Source organism: Oncorhynchus clarkii, chromosome 16 (genome assembly GCF_045791955.1).
Source record: "Oncorhynchus clarkii lewisi isolate Uvic-CL-2024 chromosome 16, UVic_Ocla_1.0, whole genome shotgun sequence".
Lineage (NCBI taxonomy): Eukaryota > Metazoa > Chordata > Actinopteri > Salmoniformes > Salmonidae > Oncorhynchus > Oncorhynchus clarkii.
Genome location: NC_092162.1, coordinates 35,655,425 through 35,679,045, shown reverse-complemented (window position 1 = coordinate 35,679,045; position 23,621 = coordinate 35,655,425). Strand labels below are relative to the sequence as shown.

Below are 23,621 nucleotides of genomic sequence, written 5' to 3'. Positions count from 1 at the left end.
CCGCCACTGACAGGGACAGAAAGACAGGTACAACACTGACCGACACTGACAGGGACAGAAAGACAGGAAGACAGGTACAACACTGACCGACACTGATAGGGACAGAAAGACAGGTACAACACTGACCGACACTGATAGGGACAGAAAGACAGGTACAACACTGACCGACACTGATAGGGACAGAAAGACAGGTACAACACTGACCGACACTGACAGGGACAGAAAGACAGGTACAACACTGACCGACACTGATAGGGACAGAAAGACAGAAAGACAGGTACAACACTGACCGACACTGATAGGGACAGAAAGACAGGTACAACACTGACCGACACTGATGGGGAAGGAAAGATGGAAAGACAGGTACAACACTGACCGACACTGATAGGGACAGAAAGACAGGTACAACACTGACCGACACTGATAGGGACAGAAAGACATGTACAGAACTGACGGACACTGATATGGACAGAAAGACAGGCACAAAACTGACAGACACTGATAGGGACAGAAAGATAGGTACAACACTGACCGACACTGATTGGGACAGTAAGACAGGTATAACACTGACCGACACTGATAGGGACAGAAAGACAGGTACAACAGTGACCGACACTGATAGGGACAGAAAGACAGAAAGACAGGTACAACAATGACCGACACTGATAGGGACAGAACGACAGGTACAACACTGACCAACACTGATAGGGACAGAAAGACAGGTACAACACTGACCGACACTGATAGGGACAGAAAGACAGAAAGACAGGTACAACACTGACCGACACTGATAGGGACAGAAAGACAGGTACAACACTGACCGACACTGATAGTGACAGAAAGACAGGTACAACCCTGACCGACACTGATAGGGACAGAAAGACAGGTACAACACTGACCGACACTGATATGGACAGAAAGACAGGTACAACACTGACCGACACTGATAGGGACAGAAAGACAGAAAGACAGGTACAACACTGACCGACACTGATAGGGACAGAAGGACAGGTACAACACTGACCGACACTGATTGGGAAAGAAAGACAGGTATTACACTGACCGACACTGATAGGGACAGAAAGACAGGTACAACACTGACCGACACTGATAGGGACAGAAAGACATGTACAACACTGACCGACAATGATAGGGACAGAAAGACAGGTACAACACTGACCGACACTGATAGGGACAGAAAGATAGAAAGACAGGTACAACACTGACCGACACTGATAGGGACAGAAAGACAGGTACAACACTGACCGACACTGATAGGGACAGAAAGACAGGTACAACACTGACCGACACTGATAGGGACAGAAAGACAGGTACAACACTGACCGACACTGATAGGGACAGAAAGACAGGTACAACACTGACCGACACTGATAGTGACAGAAAGACAGGTACAACCCTGACCCGACACTGATAGGGACAGAAAGACAGAAAGACAGGTACAACACTGACCGACACTGATAGGGACAGAAAGACAGGTACAACACTGACCGACACTGATAGGGACAGAAAGACAGGTACAACACTGACCGACACTGATAGGGACAGAAAGACATGTACAGAACTGACCGACACTGATATGGACAGAAAGACAGGTACAACATTGACCGACACTGATAGGGACAGAAAGACAGGTACAACACTGACCGACACTGATAGGGACAGAAAGACAGGTACAACACTGACCGACACTGATAGGGACAGAAAGACATGTACAGAACTGACCGACACTGATATGGACAGAAAGACAGGTACAACATTGACCGACACTGATAGGGACAGAAAGACAGGTACAACACTGACCGACACTGATAGGGACAGAAAGACAGGTACAACACTGACCGACACTGACAGGGACAGAAAGACAGGTACAACACTGACCGACACTGACAGGGACAGAAAGACAGGAAGACAGGTACAACACTGACCGACACTGATAGGGACAGAAAGACAGGTACAACACTGACCGACACTGATAGGGACAGAAAGACAGGTACAACACTGACCGACACTGATAGGGACAGAAAGACAGGTACAACACTGACCGACACTGATAGGGACAGAAAGACAGGTACAACACTGACCGACACTGATAGGGACAGAAGGACAGGTACAACACTGACCGACACTGATAGGGACAGAAAGACAGGTACAACACTGACCGACACTGATAGGGACAGAAAGACAGGTACAACACTGACCGACACTGATAGGGACAGAAAGACATGTACAGAACTGACCGACACTGATATGGACAGAAAGACAGGTACAACATTGACCGACACTGATAGGGACAGAAAGACAGGTACAACACTGACCGACACTGATAGGGACAGAAAGACAGGTACAACACTGACCGACACTGACAGGGACAGAAAGACAGGTACAACACTGACCGACACTGACAGGGACAGAAAGACAGGAAGACAGGTACAACACTGACCGACACTGATAGGGACAGAAAGACAGGTAAAACACTGACCGACACTGATAGGGACAGAAAGACAGGTACAACACTGACCGACACTGATAGGGACAGAAAGACAGGTACAACACTGACCGCCACTGACAGGGACAGAAAGACAGGTAAAACACTGACCGACACTGACAGGGACAGAAAGACAGGAAGACAGTTACAACACTGACCGACACTGATAGGGACAGAAAGACAGGTACAACACTGACCGACACTGATAGGGACAGAAAGACAGGTACAACACTGACCGACACTGATAGGGACAGAAAGACAGGTACAACACTGACCGACACTGACAGGGACAGAAAGACAGGTACAACACTGACCGACACTGATAGGGACAGAAAGACAGAAAGACAGGTACAACACTGACAGACACTGATAGGGACAGAAAGACAGGTACAACACTGACCGACACTGATGGGGACAGAAAGATGGAAAGACAGGTACAACACTGACCGACACTGATAGGGACAGAAAGACAGGTACAACACTGACCGACACTGATAGGGACAGAAAGACATGTACAGAACTGACGGACACTGATATGGACAGAAAGACAGGCACAAAACTGACAGACACTGATAGGGACAGAAAGATAGGTACAACACTGACCGACACTGATTGGGACAGTAAGACAGGTATAACACTGACCGACACTGATAGGGACAGAAAGACAGGTACAACAGTGACCGACACTGATAGGGACAGAAAGACAGAAAGACAGGTACAACAATGACGGACACTGATAGGGACAGAACGACAGGTACAACACTGACCAACACTGATAGGGACAGAAAGACAGGTACAACACTGACCGACACTGATAGGGACAGAAAGACAGAAAGACAGGTACAACACTGACCGACACTGATAGGGACAGAAAGACAGGTACAACACTGACCGACACTGATAGTGACAGAAAGACAGGTACAACCCTGACCGACACTGATAGGGACAGAAAGACAGGTACAACACTGACCGACACTGATATGGACAGAAAGACAGGTACAACACTGACCGACACTGATAGGGACAGAAAGACAGAAAGACAGGTACAACACTGACCGACACTGATAGGGACAGAAGGACAGGTACAACACTGACCGACACTGATTGGGAAAGAAAGACAGGTATTACACTGACCGACACTGATAGGGACAGAAAGACAGGTACAACACTGACCGACACTGATAGGGACAGAAAGACAGGTACAACACTGACCGACAATGATAGGGACAGAAAGACAGGTACAACACTGACCGACACTGATAGGGACAGAAAGATAGAAAGACAGGTACAACACTGACCGACACTGATAGGGACAGAAAGACAGGTACAACACTGACCGACACTGATAGGGACAGAAAGACAGGTACAACACTGACCGACACTGATAGGGACAGAAAGACAGGTACAACACTGACCGACACTGATAGGGACAGAAAGACAGGTACAACACTGACCGACACTGATAGTGACAGAAAGACAGGTACAACCCTGACCCGACACTGATAGGGACAGAAAGACAGAAAGACAGGTACAACACTGACCGACACTGATAGGGACAGAAAGACAGGTACAACACTGACCGACACTGATAGGGACAGAAAGACAGGTACAACACTGACCGACACTGATAGGGACAGAAAGACATGTACAGAACTGACCGACACTGATATGGACAGAAAGACAGGTACAACATTGACCGACACTGATAGGGACAGAAAGACAGGTACAACACTGACCGACACTGATAGGGACAGAAAGACAGGTACAACACTGACCGACACTGACAGGGACAGAAAGACAGGTACAACACTGACCGACACTGACAGGGACAGAAAGACAGGAAGACAGGTACAACACTGACCGACACTGATAGGGACAGAAAGACAGGTACGACACTGACCGACACTGATAGGGACAGAAAGACAGGTACAACACTGACCGACACTGATAGGGACAGAAAGACAGGTACAACACTGACCGACACTGATAGGGACAGAAAGACAGGTACAACACTGACCGACACTGATAGGGACAGAAGGACAGGTACAACACTGACCGACACTGATAGGGACAGAAAGACAGGTACAACACTGACCGACACTGATAGGGACAGAAAGACAGGTACAACACTGACCGACACTGATAGGGACAGAAAGACATGTACAGAACTGACCGACACTGATATGGACAGAAAGACAGGTACAACATTGACCGACACTGATAGGGACAGAAAGACAGGTACAACACTGACCGACACTGATAGGGACAGAAAGACAGGTACAACACTGACCGACACTGACAGGGACAGAAAGACAGGTACAACACTGACCGACACTGACAGGGACAGAAAGACAGGAAGACAGGTACAACACTGACCGACACTGATAGGGACAGAAAGACAGGTACAACACTGACCGACACTGATAGGGACAGAAAGACAGGTACAACACTGACCGACACTGATAGGGACAGAAAGACAGGTACAACACTGACCGACACTGATAGGGACAGAAAGACAGGTACAACACTGACCGACACTGATAGGGACAGAAGGACAGGTACAACACTGACCGACACTGATAGGGACAGAAAGACAGGTACAACACTGACCGACACTGATAGGGACAGAAAGACAGGTACAACACTGACCGACACTGATAGGGACAGAAAGACATGTACAGAACTGACCGACACTGATATGGACAGAAAGACAGGTACAACATTGACCGACACTGATAGGGACAGAAAGACAGGTACAACACTGACCGACACTGATAGGGACAGAAAGACAGGTACAACACTGACCGACACTGACAGGGACAGAAAGACAGGTACAACACTGACCGACACTGACAGGGACAGAAAGACAGGAAGACAGGTACAACACTGACCGACACTGATAGGGACAGAAAGACAGGTAAAACACTGACCGACACTGATAGGGACAGAAAGACAGGTACAACACTGACCGACACTGATAGGGACAGAAAGACAGGTACAACACTGACCGCCACTGACAGGGACAGAAAGACAGGTAAAACACTGACCGACACTGACAGGGACAGAAAGACAGGAAGACAGTTACAACACTGACCGACACTGATAGGGACAGAAAGACAGGTACAACACTGACCGACACTGATAGGGACAGAAAGACAGGTACAACACTGACCGACACTGATAGGGACAGAAAGACAGGTACAACACTGACCGACACTGACAGGGACAGAAAGACAGGTACAACACTGACCGACACTGATAGGGACAGAAAGACAGAAAGACAGGTACAACACTGACAGACACTGATAGGGACAGAAAGACAGGTACAACACTGACCGACACTGATGGGGACAGAAAGATGGAAAGACAGGTACAACACTGACCGACACTGATAGGGACAGAAAGACAGGTACAACACTGACCGACACTGATAGGGACAGAAAGACATGTACAGAACTGACGGACACTGATATGGACAGAAAGACAGGCACAAAACTGACAGACACTGATAGGGACAGAAAGATAGGTACAACACTGACCGACACTGATTGGGACAGTAAGACAGGTATAACACTGACCGACACTGATAGGGACAGAAAGACAGGTACAACAGTGACCGACACTGATAGGGACAGAAAGACAGAAAGACAGGTACAACAATGACGGACACTGATAGGGACAGAACGACAGGTACAACACTGACCAACACTGATAGGGACAGAAAGACAGGTACAACACTGACCGACACTGATAGGGACAGAAAGACAGAAAGACAGGTACAACACTGACCGACACTGATAGGGACAGAAAGACAGGTACAACACTGACCGACACTGATAGTGACAGAAAGACAGGTACAACCCTGACCGACACTGATAGGGACAGAAAGACAGGTACAACACTGACCGACACTGATATGGACAGAAAGACAGGTACAACACTGACCGACACTGATAGGGACAGAAAGACAGAAAGACAGGTACAACACTGACCGACACTGATAGGGACAGAAGGACAGGTACAACACTGACCGACACTGATTGGGAAAGAAAGACAGGTATTACACTGACCGACACTGATAGGGACAGAAAGACAGGTACAACACTGACCGACACTGATAGGGACAGAAAGACAGGTACAACACTGACCGACAATGATAGGGACAGAAAGACAGGTACAACACTGACCGACACTGATAGGGACAGAAAGATAGAAAGACAGGTACAACACTGACCGACACTGATAGGGACAGAAAGACAGGTACAACACTGACCGACACTGATAGGGACAGAAAGACAGGTACAACACTGACCGACACTGATAGGGACAGAAAGACAGGTACAACACTGACCGACACTGATAGGGACAGAAAGACAGGTACAACACTGACCGACACTGATAGTGACAGAAAGACAGGTACAACCCTGACCCGACACTGATAGGGACAGAAAGACAGAAAGACAGGTACAACACTGACCGACACTGATAGGGACAGAAAGACAGGTACAACACTGACCGACACTGATAGGGACAGAAAGACAGGTACAACACTGACCGACACTGATAGGGACAGAAAGACATGTACAGAACTGACCGACACTGATATGGACAGAAAGACAGGTACAACATTGACCGACACTGATAGGGACAGAAAGACAGGTACAACACTGACCGACACTGATAGGGACAGAAAGACAGGTACAACACTGACCGACACTGACAGGGACAGAAAGACAGGTACAACACTGACCGACACTGACAGGGACAGAAAGACAGGAAGACAGGTACAACACTGACCGACACTGATAGGGACAGAAAGACAGGTACGACACTGACCGACACTGATAGGGACAGAAAGACAGGTACAACACTGACCGACACTGATAGGGACAGAAAGACAGGTACAACACTGACCGACACTGATAGGGACAGAAAGACAGGTACAACACTGACCGACACTGATAGGGACAGAAGGACAGGTACAACACTGACCGACACTGATAGGGACAGAAAGACAGGTACAACACTGACCGACACTGATAGGGACAGAAAGACAGGTACAACACTGACCGACACTGATAGGGACAGAAAGACATGTACAGAACTGACCGACACTGATATGGACAGAAAGACAGGTACAACATTGACCGACACTGATAGGGACAGAAAGACAGGTACAACACTGACCGACACTGACAGGGACAGAAAGACAGGTACAACACTGACCGACACTGACAGGGACAGAAAGACAGGAAGACAGGTACAACACTGACCGACACTGATAGGGACAGAAAGACAGGTACAACACTGACCGACACTGATAGGGACAGAAAGACAGGTACAACACTGACCGACACTGATAGGGACAGAAAGACAGGTACAACACTGACCGACACTGACAGGGACAGAAAGACAGGTACAACACTGACCGGCACTGATAGGGACAGAAAGACAGAAAGACAGGTACAACACTGACCGACACTGATAGGGACAGAAAGACAGGTACAACACTGACCGACACTGATGGGGACAGAAATATAGAAAGACAGGTACAACACTGACCGACACTGATAGGGACAGAAAGACAGGTACAACACTGACCGACACTGATAGGGACAGAAAGACAGGTACAACACTGACCGACACTGATAGGGACAGAAAGACAGGTACAACACTGACCGACACTAATAGGGACAGAAAGACAGGTACAACACTGACCGACACTGATAGTGACAGAAAGACAGGTACAACCCTGACCCGACACTGATAGGGACAGAAAGACAGAAAGACAGGTACAACACTGACCGACACTGATAGGGACAGAAAGACAGGTACAACACTGACCGACACTGATAGGGACAGAAAGACAGGTACAACACTGACCGACACTGATAGGGACAGAAAGACATGTACAGAACTGACCGACACTGATATGGACAGAAAGACAGGTACAACATTGACCGACACTGATAGGGACAGAAAGACAGGTACAACACTGACCGACACTGATAGGGACAGAAAGACAGGTACAACACTGACCGACACTGACAGGGACAGAAAGACAGGTACAACACTGACCGACACTGACAGGGACAGAAAGACAGGAAGACAGGTACAACACTGACCGACACTGATAGGGACAGAAAGACAGGTACAACACTGACCGACACTGATAGGGACAGAAAGACAGGTACAACACTGACCGACACTGACAGGGACAGAAAGACAGGTACAACACTGACCGACACTGACAGGGACAGAAAGACAGGAAGACAGGTACAACACTGACCGACACTGATAGGGACAGAAAGACAGGTAAAACACTGACCGACACTGATAGGGACAGAAAGACAGGTACAACACTGACCGACACTGATAGGGACAGAAAGACAGGTACAACACTGACCGCCACTGACAGGGACAGAAAGACAGGTAAAACACTGACCGACACTGACAGGGACAGAAAGACAGGAAGACAGTTACAACACTGACCGACACTGATAGGGACAGAAAGACAGGTACAACACTGACCGACACTGATAGGGACAGAAAGACAGGTACAACACTGACCGACACTGATAGGGACAGAAAGACAGGTACAACACTGACCGACACTGACAGGGACAGAAAGACAGGTACAACACTGACCGACACTGATAGGGACAGAAAGACAGAAAGACAGGTACAACACTGACAGACACTGATAGGGACAGAAAGACAGGTACAACACTGACCGACACTGATGGGGACAGAAAGATGGAAAGACAGGTACAACACTGACCGACACTGATAGGGACAGAAAGACAGGTACAACACTGACCGACACTGATAGGGACAGAAAGACATGTACAGAACTGACGGACACTGATATGGACAGAAAGACAGGCACAAAACTGACAGACACTGATAGGGACAGAAAGATAGGTACAACACTGACCGACACTGATTGGGACAGTAAGACAGGTATAACACTGACCGACACTGATAGGGACAGAAAGACAGGTACAACAGTGACCGACACTGATAGGGACAGAAAGACAGAAAGACAGGTACAACAATGACGGACACTGATAGGGACAGAACGACAGGTACAACACTGACCAACACTGATAGGGACAGAAAGACAGGTACAACACTGACCGACACTGATAGGGACAGAAAGACAGAAAGACAGGTACAACACTGACCGACACTGATAGGGACAGAAAGACAGGTACAACACTGACCGACACTGATAGTGACAGAAAGACAGGTACAACCCTGACCGACACTGATAGGGACAGAAAGACAGGTACAACACTGACCGACACTGATATGGACAGAAAGACAGGTACAACACTGACCGACACTGATAGGGACAGAAAGACAGAAAGACAGGTACAACACTGACCGACACTGATAGGGACAGAAGGACAGGTACAACACTGACCGACACTGATTGGGAAAGAAAGACAGGTATTACACTGACCGACACTGATAGGGACAGAAAGACAGGTACAACACTGACCGACACTGATAGGGACAGAAAGACAGGTACAACACTGACCGACAATGATAGGGACAGAAAGACAGGTACAACACTGACCGACACTGATAGGGACAGAAAGATAGAAAGACAGGTACAACACTGACCGACACTGATAGGGACAGAAAGACAGGTACAACACTGACCGACACTGATAGGGACAGAAAGACAGGTACAACACTGACCGACACTGATAGGGACAGAAAGACAGGTACAACACTGACCGACACTGATAGGGACAGAAAGACAGGTACAACACTGACCGACACTGATAGTGACAGAAAGACAGGTACAACCCTGACCCGACACTGATAGGGACAGAAAGACAGAAAGACAGGTACAACACTGACCGACACTGATAGGGACAGAAAGACAGGTACAACACTGACCGACACTGATAGGGACAGAAAGACAGGTACAACACTGACCGACACTGATAGGGACAGAAAGACATGTACAGAACTGACCGACACTGATATGGACAGAAAGACAGGTACAACATTGACCGACACTGATAGGGACAGAAAGACAGGTACAACACTGACCGACACTGATAGGGACAGAAAGACAGGTACAACACTGACCGACACTGACAGGGACAGAAAGACAGGTACAACACTGACCGACACTGACAGGGACAGAAAGACAGGAAGACAGGTACAACACTGACCGACACTGATAGGGACAGAAAGACAGGTACGACACTGACCGACACTGATAGGGACAGAAAGACAGGTACAACACTGACCGACACTGATAGGGACAGAAAGACAGGTACAACACTGACCGACACTGATAGGGACAGAAAGACAGGTACAACACTGACCGACACTGATAGGGACAGAAGGACAGGTACAACACTGACCGACACTGATAGGGACAGAAAGACAGGTACAACACTGACCGACACTGATAGGGACAGAAAGACAGGTACAACACTGACCGACACTGATAGGGACAGAAAGACATGTACAGAACTGACCGACACTGATATGGACAGAAAGACAGGTACAACATTGACCGACACTGATAGGGACAGAAAGACAGGTACAACACTGACCGACACTGACAGGGACAGAAAGACAGGTACAACACTGACCGACACTGACAGGGACAGAAAGACAGGAAGACAGGTACAACACTGACCGACACTGATAGGGACAGAAAGACAGGTACAACACTGACCGACACTGATAGGGACAGAAAGACAGGTACAACACTGACCGACACTGATAGGGACAGAAAGACAGGTACAACACTGACCGACACTGACAGGGACAGAAAGACAGGTACAACACTGACCGGCACTGATAGGGACAGAAAGACAGAAAGACAGGTACAACACTGACCGACACTGATAGGGACAGAAAGACAGGTACAACACTGACCGACACTGATGGGGACAGAAATATAGAAAGACAGGTACAACACTGACCGACACTGATAGGGACAGAAAGACAGGTACAACACTGACCGACACTGATAGGGACAGAAAGACAGGTACAACACTGACCGACACTGATAGGGACAGAAAGACAGGTACAACACTGACCGACACTAATAGGGACAGAAAGACAGGTACAACACTGACCGACACTGATAGTGACAGAAAGACAGGTACAACCCTGACCCGACACTGATAGGGACAGAAAGACAGAAAGACAGGTACAACACTGACCGACACTGATAGGGACAGAAAGACAGGTACAACACTGACCGACACTGATAGGGACAGAAAGACAGGTACAACACTGACCGACACTGATAGGGACAGAAAGACATGTACAGAACTGACCGACACTGATATGGACAGAAAGACAGGTACAACATTGACCGACACTGATAGGGACAGAAAGACAGGTACAACACTGACCGACACTGATAGGGACAGAAAGACAGGTACAACACTGACCGACACTGACAGGGACAGAAAGACAGGTACAACACTGACCGACACTGACAGGGACAGAAAGACAGGAAGACAGGTACAACACTGACCGACACTGATAGGGACAGAAAGACAGGTACAACACTGACCGACACTGATAGGGACAGAAAGACAGGTACAACACTGACCGACACTGACAGGGACAGAAAGACAGGTACAACACTGACCGACACTGATAGGGACAGAAAGACAGAAAGACAGGTACAACACTGACCGACACTGATCGGGACAGAAAGACAGGTACAACACTGACCGACACTGATGGGGACAGAAATATAGAAAGACAGGTACAACACTGACCGACACTGATAGGGACAGAAAGACAGGTACAACACTGACCGACACTGATAGGGACAGAAAGACATGTACAGAACTGACGGACACTGATATGGACAGAAAGACAGGCACAAAACTGACAGACACTGATAGGGACAGAAAGATAGGTACAACACTGACCAACACTGATTGGGACAATAAGACAGGTATTACACTGACCGACACTGATAGGGACAGAAAGACAGGTACAACACTGATCGACACTGATAGGGACAGAAAGACAGAAAGACAGGTACAACAATGACCGACACTGATAGGGACAGAATGACAGGCACAACACTGACCGACACTGATAGGGACAGAAAGACAGGTACAACACTGACCGACACTGATAGGGACAGAAAGACGGAAAGACAGGTACAACACTGACCGACACTGATAGGGACAGAAAGACCGGTACAACACTGACCGACACTGATAGGGACAGAAAGACAGGTACAAAACTGACCGACACTGATAGGGACAGAAAGACAGGTACAACACTGACCGACACTGATATGGACAGAAAGACAGAAAAACAGGTACAACACTGACCGACACTGATAGGGACAGAAAGACAGGTACAACACTGACCGACACTGATAGGGACAGAAAGACAGGTACAAAATTGACAGACACTGATAGGGACAGAAAGATAGGTACAACACTGACCGACCCTGATAGGGACAGAAAGACAGAAAGACAGGTACAACACTGACCGACACTGATAGGGACAGAAAGACAGGTACAACACTGACCGACACTGATGGGGACAGAAAGACAGGTCCAACACTGACCGACACTGATCGGGACAGAAAGACAGTTACAACACTGACCGACACTGATAGGGACAGAAAGACAGGTACAACACTGACCGACACTGATAGGGACAGAAAGACAGGTACAACACTGACCGACATTGATCGGGACAGAAAGACAGGTACAACACTGACCGACACTGATAGGGACAGAAAGACAGGTACAACACTGACCGACACTGATAGGGACAGAAAGACAGGTACAACACTGACCGACACTGATAGGGACAGAAAGACCGGTACAACACTGACCGACACTGATAGGGACAGAAAGACAGGTACAACACTGACCGACACTGATAGGGACAGAAAGACAGGTTCAACACTGACAGACACTGATAGGGACAGAATGACAGGTGGCGATGGAATGGGACTGTGAGAGTTCTATCAGCATCCCAACTCTCTTCATCACCATCTAACTCTCATTGAACTCATTGTACTGCCATTGTAGGGAGGGCAGATCATGCATGGCAGGTCATGCAATATTAAACTGTATAAGTCGTGTTAGTTGGAATGGGAGGAGACAGGGGTGGCCGTTGTGATTGGGTGGATTTTTTTGTGAAGGTGTGGTGTGCTGTATGTGACTGCATGACTTTGTCTGTAGTTGTGTCTGTCCCTACAGTTTTTCTCTATTCTACCACTACCTGCTGGTCTGACGGTGGTAGTTGTGTCTGTAATTTGGTCAGAAGTCTGTAACAGGAAAAACATACCAGTAGTTTTGTCCGTAACCATGTCTTTGGTCTATTAGACAGGACATTGTGTCTGTAAAAAAAGCTTGTATTCTGCCAGACAAGACATACCTGCGGGTGTGTTTGTAGCTTATAGCCAACGGTGTGGCTTCCTCCTCTTCCTCCGATCCCTCCCCCTCTTCGTCTTCGTACGCCCCCGGTGTGACCATGGTGATCGGGGAGGGGGATTTGGGCGCTTCGTCCTGAAATTTCTCCGCCAGGCTGCCTTCTTCCTCCTCTTCATTGTCTCCCTCCGCCTCCTCCTCCTCTAGCCCCCGGGAGCTGGACAGGCCGTGGCTCAACGGACGCTCCTCCTCCTTCAGGCTGCCTTTGTCCTCCTCTTCATCATCTCCCTCCGCCTCCTCCTCCTCTAGCCCCCGGGAGCTGGACAGGCCGTGGCTCGACGGACACTCCTCCTCCTCCAGGCTGCCTTTGTCCTCCTCTTCATCATCTCCCTCCGCCCCCTCCTCCTCTAGCCCCCGGGAGCTGGACAGGCCGTGGCTCGACGGACGCTCCTCCTCCGTAAGTTCTGACCTGCAACAACGAGAACCGTGAGGTCAGTGGCTGTACATTATATATTGTATTTATTTAGCTCTTTATTCATAGTTTCAAAAATGTACAGTATTTTATCCTTAAAATGTCTTGGTTTATATGAAACCCTCATTGGGTGTAATCTGTGGAACAATATCATTGCATCCAAATAGTCTAAGGCCATTTTCTCTCCTTGCTTCCTTTCCTTCATCTGCACTGATGTGAAAGAGCTAACTGGTCATCAAAAGCAGCCAATTTAGACTTACTGTTTACTGTTCCCACCCATTCTGTCTTGGCCAGATGAGCGGAGATGAGGAAGAGGAGACAGGGGGGGACGAGGGCCTTCCCCCAAGCCCACCTCGCCTCCATTAGGACTTTGATTGGGATTTATAGGCCCACTGCCCTACCTGCCTCAGTGGGCCACTGGCCAGGCATCCCTGCTGTTTGTCTATCAGTCAATAGGCAATGAGTCATACTTTGCTGGGCCATAACTGAGCTGTCAGGAGCTCTGTTGACAGCGAGCAGAGACCCAGTCCAAGCAAACAAACATGCATGTTGACAATCGGCGAGAAACCGAGCCGAATGAATAACTGGCTATTTCCTAAGACGCAGACTGGACAAGAGGGCCAAGCTCAAAGGGCTCCTTCGGGCCCTGATTCTAGAGGCTGTGGATGTGTGTATGTGTGGGGAGGTGGGCTGCTCTGCAAACAGGCCATCAGCACACCAGACATTGCAGCCTGCTGCCCTTCACATTTTTAAGCCCCCTGGTCTCTGCAGCTTATCGCCTCATGATGTCATTTCCTCAGGGTGAGCCCTCCGAGAAGCCGCTGCCACAGAGCGGAGGGCAGATGGACATCAAACTAGACGGGGTACTTTCCTGGAGTAAGCGGGACAGAGGGCTGTTCTCCTCTTTCAATCTAGATTAAATATCCTACAATCAAATTGGCAGGGGCTGTGTGTAAAGGGGGAGGTATAGGGAGACAAGCACAGCTCTGACGCAGAGCCCTCCATTTTGTCACTTAGTCTAAACACATCATCAGTATGTTTGTGTTAGCGGCCTACAGTATTTCCTCCTTTAAAAGTTGTCATACTGCGGCACACCCTGCCTGCTGCAGCATTCTGTGGCACGTCATTTAATTCTCAGCCATTTTTTCTGTTACTGCAAGTCATTGCTAGTTTGACCAGCAGAGGGCATCTTTGAGAAGCATTTGATAGTCGTCCATATTGCAGACACGCGGAAGACCGGAGTTCCATCCCCCAAAGGGGAGGAAGGAGTAGGCTGTCCTTGAAAAAATAAGAATTTGTTCTTAACTGATTCCATATGTGTTAGTTATTCTACAATGTAGAAAATAGTAAAAATATAGAACAATCCTGGAATGAGTAGGTGTGTCCAAATTTGTGACTGGTACTTGCTTAATTAATTTGATTAATATTATGGTGTTTCTATTCCAAGAAAAATGAAAAACCCTCTGGGTAAATTCAGAAAGATTCGCCCTCGGAGCGCACACTGAACGTTCGGGCAGAGGCAGTCAAGCACCCACGCTAACATTGGCTAGCTTGCTAGCTAATTCCAGACACAAATGAGATCACGCTTACCATTTTACTCACCCTAGCAGAGCTGGTAAGGCAGTTTTCCTGTAAACCAGAGCATTGGTGACTAACTGTGCTGCGGGAAACAATTGAATTACGCTTTTTTTGCTGACGTTTACAGAACGACCATACCATTTAGCTAAGCTAAGAATGATGGGAATTATCAAGTCAATAAACATTGGGTAGTTAGATAGCCTAGAGTTAATGGCAAGATTGATGTATAACTACTAACGTTAGATAGCTAACATACCGGTACATACTGCTGTAATGATATACAATGTGGTTCAGTTAGCCTATAGTTAATATCCTGGCAAGATTGATGTATAACTACGAACGTTAGGTAGATAGGAAACATACCGGTACATACTGCTGTAATGACATGCTATGTGGTTCGTAAGGACAGTGTAGTTAACAAATTGTCAGCCAACTTAACGTGTAAGGTAACTTATTTGAAAAGTCATTACTTTATTACATTGAGTAGAAAGCTACCGCAAGGACACACTCTATCGACTCTGGGGCACTTTTGTGCACTGTCGATAATGCACTGGACTTCAGGCAACAGGGTTCAAAACCTGCTCCCTGTTTCATTTGAAGTCATGCACAATTATCAGTTTATTCTTTGGTTTATACTGCCCATTCATAGTCAGTTAGAGACACAGTAGTGCATTGGGACCCAAAAGTATAATTAGTGCTCTAACTCCCCCTTGGTTGTTAAGGCAAATCTGGTCTGTGATGGGATGAGGGTTTTCACACATAGCTCTGCTATTAGACTATTCTTAAGGTTGAATAGTCTATTGTTCAGCTATTAGCCTCCCTCCCCAACTTGCAACAAATGGCAAGAGCCAAAATCCCCCCAAAAAATTTCAATCAAAAAGAATGGTTCTGAAAACAAAAAATAGGCTTCAAAGTAAAAAAAAAAAAAAATGTTGCAATCAAATATTTGGTAATAGAGCGCAAAAAGTTATGTATTTTATTCCCCAAAAAGATTTAGAGAACAAAAAATGTATTTGAAAACAAGCAGCACTGGGCGCTCTTCTGTCTGACGTTACATAGCTAGTAGTTAGCTCCTACGATTCAGTGTCGGTTCATAACGTTCTACTATATTACATAGATACATACATACATACCGTAGAATGATAAATCATGCAATTATTATTCTCAAGCTAACCAAACCATTTAGGTACGAACACCTGTTCTCGCCATTTTAAGTTGAATTCATCTAACTTTCTTTCATGGCAACTCATAAGCATGTCATGTCGTATTTGTTTCATAGTCGATATATAATCATATTTAATGACAGTGTAACGGTTAGCTTTGTTTACATAAGGATGAAAGAACACAATATGTCTGTCAGGGAATGCTATTCTGATATGTCAGATGTCAGGGACATTAAGGCAAGATGCCCCATGCAGGCTTTAGAATGGTCAAAGGAAGTCTGAGCAATGGGCCATCGTGTACAATGGTGAAGAGTCTTTGCAGCGTGTAGATGGTGCAGGTATCATTGCCAGAATGATCCAGCTTCGTTGCATTGCTTGGCAAAAATGTTCAGTTCCTGCTCCCTTGTCCCACGTCTACATTGATACAAATCATAACTTGATAAGGTTCTAAGATGTATAATGTCTCCATCAAATCTAAGAAGTTATTTTATCTTTTTTATTCTTACTTATTCCTAGACACATTTTCAATGATGTATGAAATCGGAGTTGTTCTTCATCAACTGGTAATAGATAAATAATGAAGCAGGTTAATAGTTTAAACATTTCACTTTTAATTCCAATGTGTTTTGGAAAGTATATTATTTTGTGTACACATTGCATATTTCCCATCACAGGATGAACAACCACAGTACCAGTCTGGTGTTAATCTTTCTGTGCTGTATTGACGTATCCTGAAAATGACATCTGCTGCTTTAGATTGAACGGTCATATCTCAGTTATTGTTTTCATCTACAAAAAATAAGCTATTTTCTTTACTTTCAGATGTATGTTCACTGTCCCAGGAACAGGCCGTGGAAGTTTTATTGCTGGCAAAAGTGTCCATAACCAGAGGTAATTAAACTGTTCTGTGTTCTTTTTCTCTCTTCCTCTCTGCCTGTCTTGTACATGGAACCTGTCTCACATGCACAGGTTGGAGGAAGATACCTTGACCTGTCGAATTCTATCCACCTCTTCTGTCTGGGATATGTGTTCCTACCTCATCTGCGGGCAGATCTGCAGCATTTCAGAGAGTTGGAATAATCACCCTTTAAGTACAGAGGGGAACCTGACACCTCACCAGCTGTGGCATATCGGAATGCTCCAAACATCTGTGCACAGTTTTGTTTTTGTCTTAGAACTACACAGCTGATTCAAATGATCAAGTCATTATCAAGCTTCAAGTGGTATTTACATCTGCTTTGCTTGCTGTTTGGGCTTTTAGGCTGGGTTTCTGTACAGCACTTTGAGGTATCAGCTGATGTAAGAAGGGCTATATAAATAGATTTGATATTAATTTGTGATCTGGTAATGTAAAAGTCTAATAATGACATTATCTTCTATGGTTTGTCCTCATGTGTCTGTTTTTCAGCATAACGTTTTCTTTGGCCACTTAGTGTGGACACCAGGTGAGGCCACACACACACACAGTAACAGTCTCTCTCCATCCCTCCCCCTTCTCCCTAAATCCTCTAGGTTATATCAGCTGTGTCGGTGAACCCCTCCCGCATCTGAATTGGCTGACAGAGTGCACAGCATAATCATAGGTGAGAGGTCAGATCAACAGGAAGTATTATTAAAGAGATGCTTTACATTGAAATAAAGACAGATGTTGTAGTCCCAGAGTTAATGATCCAAGGTTAGTTTTGAATTTCACCTCCTGATGATTATGATGACTGACCGTGTTAGAATAAAATAAACAAGGCTTAATCATGCTCTCTCTCGATCTGTCTCGTCTGCAGGTATGTTTTGATGTGCGAGTGGAAGCCAGTCCCGTCATCGCCACCTCACCGGCTCTTAAGATAACCTTTGGGCCAACTGGGGGCCCAAGGCTGGTTAGGAGACACCGCTAGAGACACTGTATTTGTGATGAACTGAGAGAATATTAGGGTAGCACTGTAATTCATTAATCATATGCTGTCTGCCTCTGTTCTTACTTCTCTCCCCACCTCGTCTTTCTTCCTCATTTTATAATGCACACCATATATGTGCATTGAAGTACAGATTGAACTTGTATTCATAATATAATATTACAATTATTATAATGCATTTATAACACCTGGATAATGAACTTCTTTCAATAAAGCGTTTCACATTCTCCACTGGTGAAATTAAGTATCTCATTGAAATACTATCCTGTGTCCTCAGATGAAAGGAGTTAGATATGCGTAGGTTTTTTATTCTTTATATATGAATTACAAATCAGCCTTTACTTAAATCATGTTTCTAGTCTATTGCATAGTTACAATGTGTAATCATTGATGTCTCAGGAGCAGGTTTGGTAAACACTGTTGAAGTGTATAATTGTAATATGTACATGCAGACACAGCATCATTCAAAGAATGGAGTTTGATACTCCTGGTATTGGAAATGACTGAAAAAGAATGTCCCAGAGATTCATACCTGAGTATCTCACTGAAATACTATCCTGTGTCCTCAGATTAATTCAGATGAAGGGAGTTAGATATGCATAGGTAGTGTGGTGTACTGTTTTTTTTCTGTATATATGAATTAAAAATCAGCCTTTACTTAAATCATGTTTCTAGTCTATTGCATAGTTACAATGTGTAATCATTGATGTCCCAGGAGTGGTAAACACTGTTGAAGTGTATAAAAAAATCCAGAAAATCACATTGTAGGATTTTTAATGAATTTATTTGCAAATTATGGTGGAAAATAAGTATTTGGTCAATAACAAAAGTTTATCTCAATACTTTGTTATATACCCTTTGTTGTCAATGACAGAGGTCAAACGTTTTCTGTAAGTATTCACAAGTTTTTCACACACTGTTGCTGGTATTTTGGCCCATTCCTCCATGCAGATCTCCTCTAGAGCAGTGATGTTTTGGGGCTGTTGCTGGGCAACACGGATGTTCAACTCCCTCCAAAGATTTTCTATTGGGTTGAGATCTGGAGACTGGCTAGGCCACTCCAGGACCTTGAAATGCTTCTTACGAAGCCACTCCTTCGTTGCCCGGGTGGTGTGTTTGGGATCATTGTCATGCTGAAAGACCCAGCCACGTTTCATCTTCAATGCCCTTGCGGATGGAAGGAGGTTTTCACTCAAAATCTTGAGATCTTGCGTGGAGCCCCAGATCGAGGGAGATTATCAGTGGGCTTGTATGTCTTCCATTTTCTAATAATTGCTCCCACAGTTGATTTCTTCAAACCAAGCGGCTTACCTATTGCAGATTCAGTCTTCCCAGCCTGGTGGAGGTCTACAATTTTGTTTCTGGTGTCCTTTGACAGTTCTTTGGTCTTGGCCATAGTGGAGTTTGGAGTGTGACTGTTTGAGGTTGTGGACAGGTGTCTTTTAAACTGATAACAAGTTCAAACAGGTGCCATTAATACAGGTAACGAGTGGAGGACAGAGGAGCCTCTTAAAGAAGAAGTTACAGGTCTGTGAGAGCCAGAAAGCTTGCTTGTTTGTAGGTGTCCAAATACTTATTTTCCACCATAATTTTCAAATCAATTCATAAAAAATCCTACAATGTGATTTTCTGGAATTTTTCTTCTCATTTTGTCTGTCATAGTTGAAGTTTACCTATGATGAACATTACAGGCCTTTCTCATCTTTCTAAGTGGGAGAACTTGCACAATTGGTGGCTGACTAAATACTTTTTTGCCCCAAAGTATATTTCACCTTTTTTAACCAGGTAGGCCAGTTGAGAACAAGTTATCATTTACAACTGCGACTTGGCCAAGATAAATATCATGCGTGGTAATATCTACAGTACATGTAGTTAACTTAAAATAACTTTATTGTGCCAAGGATGCAAGTCCTATATGCATGTACTGTAGTGCGACACAAACAACAACACAGAATTACACATGGAATAAATAAACCTACAGTTAATAACACAATAGGAAAAAAAAGTATATTTACAGTGAGTGCAAACGAGGTAAGATAAGGGCGGTAAAGGCAATAAATAGGCCATGGTGGCGAAGTAATTACAATATAGCAATTAAACACTGGAGTGATAGATCTGCAGAAGATGAATGTGCAAGTAGAGATACTGGGGTGCAAAGCAGCGGAAAAAAAATAACTGTATGGGGATGAGGTAGATTGGATGGGCTATTTACAGGTGCAGTGATCTGTGAGCTGCTCCGAAAGCTGGTGCCAGCCACCACCCCACAACTTTAGAGGAGGAACCACTGTAGGTCCATCAGTTTTATCTGGTAGATAAATGCCTCAGCCACCGCCCCAGAACTTTAGAGGAGGAACCACTGTAGGTCCATCAGTTTTATCTGGTAGATAAATGCCTCAGCCACCGCCCCAGAACTTTAGAGGAGGAACCACTGTAGGTCCATCAGTTTTATCTGGTAGATAAATGCCTCAGCCACCGCCACAGAACTTTAGAGGAGGAACCACTGTAGGTCCATCAGTTTTATCTGGTAGATAAATGCCTCAGCCACCACCCCACAACTTTAGAGGAGGAACCACTGTAGGTCCATCAGTTTTATCTGGTAGATAAATGCCTCAGCCACCACCCCACAACTTTTGAGCGAAGAAACGCCCAGTCCAGCTCTATCTACCCCCATACACACTTTTCTACTGTTTCTGCCCCTTACAATCTCTTCCACTGTCCCAGTCCCCTCCTCCCCACCCCTGTGACCCATACACACATCTCCAGCTATCTCAATCATCACCCAACCTCACAGGCTAGACAGTGTCCAGAGGAGAAAAACACAATAGAGTGAGACAAGTGACTAGATCAACTTGACTTAGTTCACAAACACTTAGTGGGGAGGAGACGCATGAGTGCACAGATAGGCATACACACGTATGTCTCTGTTCAATGGGGGGAGTGATGTGTGTGTGCGTACATGCATGTGTGTGCATGCGCGTGTGTGTGCATGCCTGCGTGCACATTTGTGCATGCATGCCAGTGTCTATGTGCCTGGATGTGAGCGTGTGTGTGTCTGTGACGGACAGAAAACAGAGCACTTATTTTGAATTACAGATATTAAAATGCCAGGCTTGCATATTCTGGATGGTTCCGCACTATTGATCGCAGATGGCAGAGGGGCTAAATTACCCTTGAGCTCTGTTGGCTTTTATGTCTCTTGTCTACTGACCAGGGAAGAGGGAGGGTGGGAGACATGAAAGAGAGAGAGACAGAGATTGAAAGAGATAGAAAGAAAGACAGAGAGAGAATAGACAGAGACAAAGAAAAAGAGTGCGATGTGGAGAAAGACAGAGGAGCGGGAAAAGAAAAGTTGAAAAACAAGCAGCCCTCTGTTATTGGCATGAAGACGGGTTAGCGAAATCAAGGAGGAACCATTACTTGACATCTAAAGAATCCTTATTGGCTTATTGGAGAAGACAGCTTGCATATTTCCCCCACACATCTGTCAAAGCTACTGCCTTGGAACCTGGGTCGTATTTATTAGACACTGAAGAAAACGGACTGAAACAGGGAGGGACAATAAGAAACGCGTCCAGTAAGAAACGCTTGTTTTCATTTCCGGGTGCAAAACATTTGCTGCAGTGGGCATTAATGAACACGACCCTGCTAAGCACTAGCCTCTAGCGCTACCTGAAACTGCAGGGCCATAGACTATAGGCTGGTGATGCTTTAGTCTGTAGAGAGGAGAGGAGAGCAGTCCAGAAGCTCTGGTAAACCTGGCCTTGGTTATAGCGGAACAGCCTGGGCAGTTTATTTCAGTTGAGGTGAGTCGTTGAGAACAGGCAGAGTAGAGGAGGGGGCACTGGGGGCTGTGCTTACTGTACTGTACTGGACTCCCCCTAAAGCCTGTTTGAGCAACATCTGACAGGGGAGCAGAGTTAGTTCTGTCAGGAAGGCAGAGTGACACCCTAATAACTGTATAGTCTACTCCCTAGAAGCCAATCGAAATGTTCATCGAAAACAATCAATGTGAGTTAAACGTATTTGGGTGTTGATGTGTGTCGTAAGGTATGTAAACGGAAGTGATTCTGTGAACAACACTCATGTAATGATGAGTAACTTTTAAGACGCCCCGAGCTAATACCTTGGCTTTAACTCCACTGACAGGGGTGTGTGTGTGTGTGTATTTGCATGTGTGTGTTCCCCCTACCTCTTGTCTATGGAGCTGGATGCCTGGTTCATCTCGCTGTTGGAAATGAAGTTGTGGATTTCCGAGAAGTAAGAGTCCTCTTTCTCATCTAAAAGTGCATGGTGATCTGGCTCGGAGTTGGGAGAGGAAATGTTGTTTCCTAGGTTGGAGAGGATCCCAGAGTGTTGACTCACTGTTAGCAAGGTGCACACACACACACACACCCGTTAGTAACAGCATTTAAAGCTATAATCAACATCAGGAATAGGGAACTACACTCGATGAGATGCGTAACGTGTTTAGTTAAAGTCTACTCACCCCTTGCACAGTTGTTACATTTTGTTGCCTTAAAAAAACTAAAAAGGGATTATATTAGATTTTTTTTCCTACACATCAAGTGAAAGAAAAAAGTATAGAACATTGTCTTT

General features: G+C 45.9%; 1 protein-coding gene across 1 annotated transcript in view; it reads right to left on the bottom strand.

The window, feature by feature from the left end:
- Positions 1-23,621, bottom strand: part of LOC139367576 (histone-lysine N-methyltransferase PRDM16-like) — a 103,265-nt gene that overhangs the window by 23,439 nt on the left and 56,205 nt on the right. Inside the window, exons 11-13 of the mRNA XM_071105830.1 lie at positions 23,215-23,386; positions 14,302-14,374; positions 13,914-14,103 (exon numbers count right to left, since the gene is read on the bottom strand). Of these exons, the coding sequence (XP_070961931.1) occupies positions 13,914-14,103; positions 14,302-14,374; positions 23,215-23,386 (435 nt within the window). The remainder of the gene's footprint in view (positions 1-13,913; positions 14,104-14,301; positions 14,375-23,214; positions 23,387-23,621) is intronic.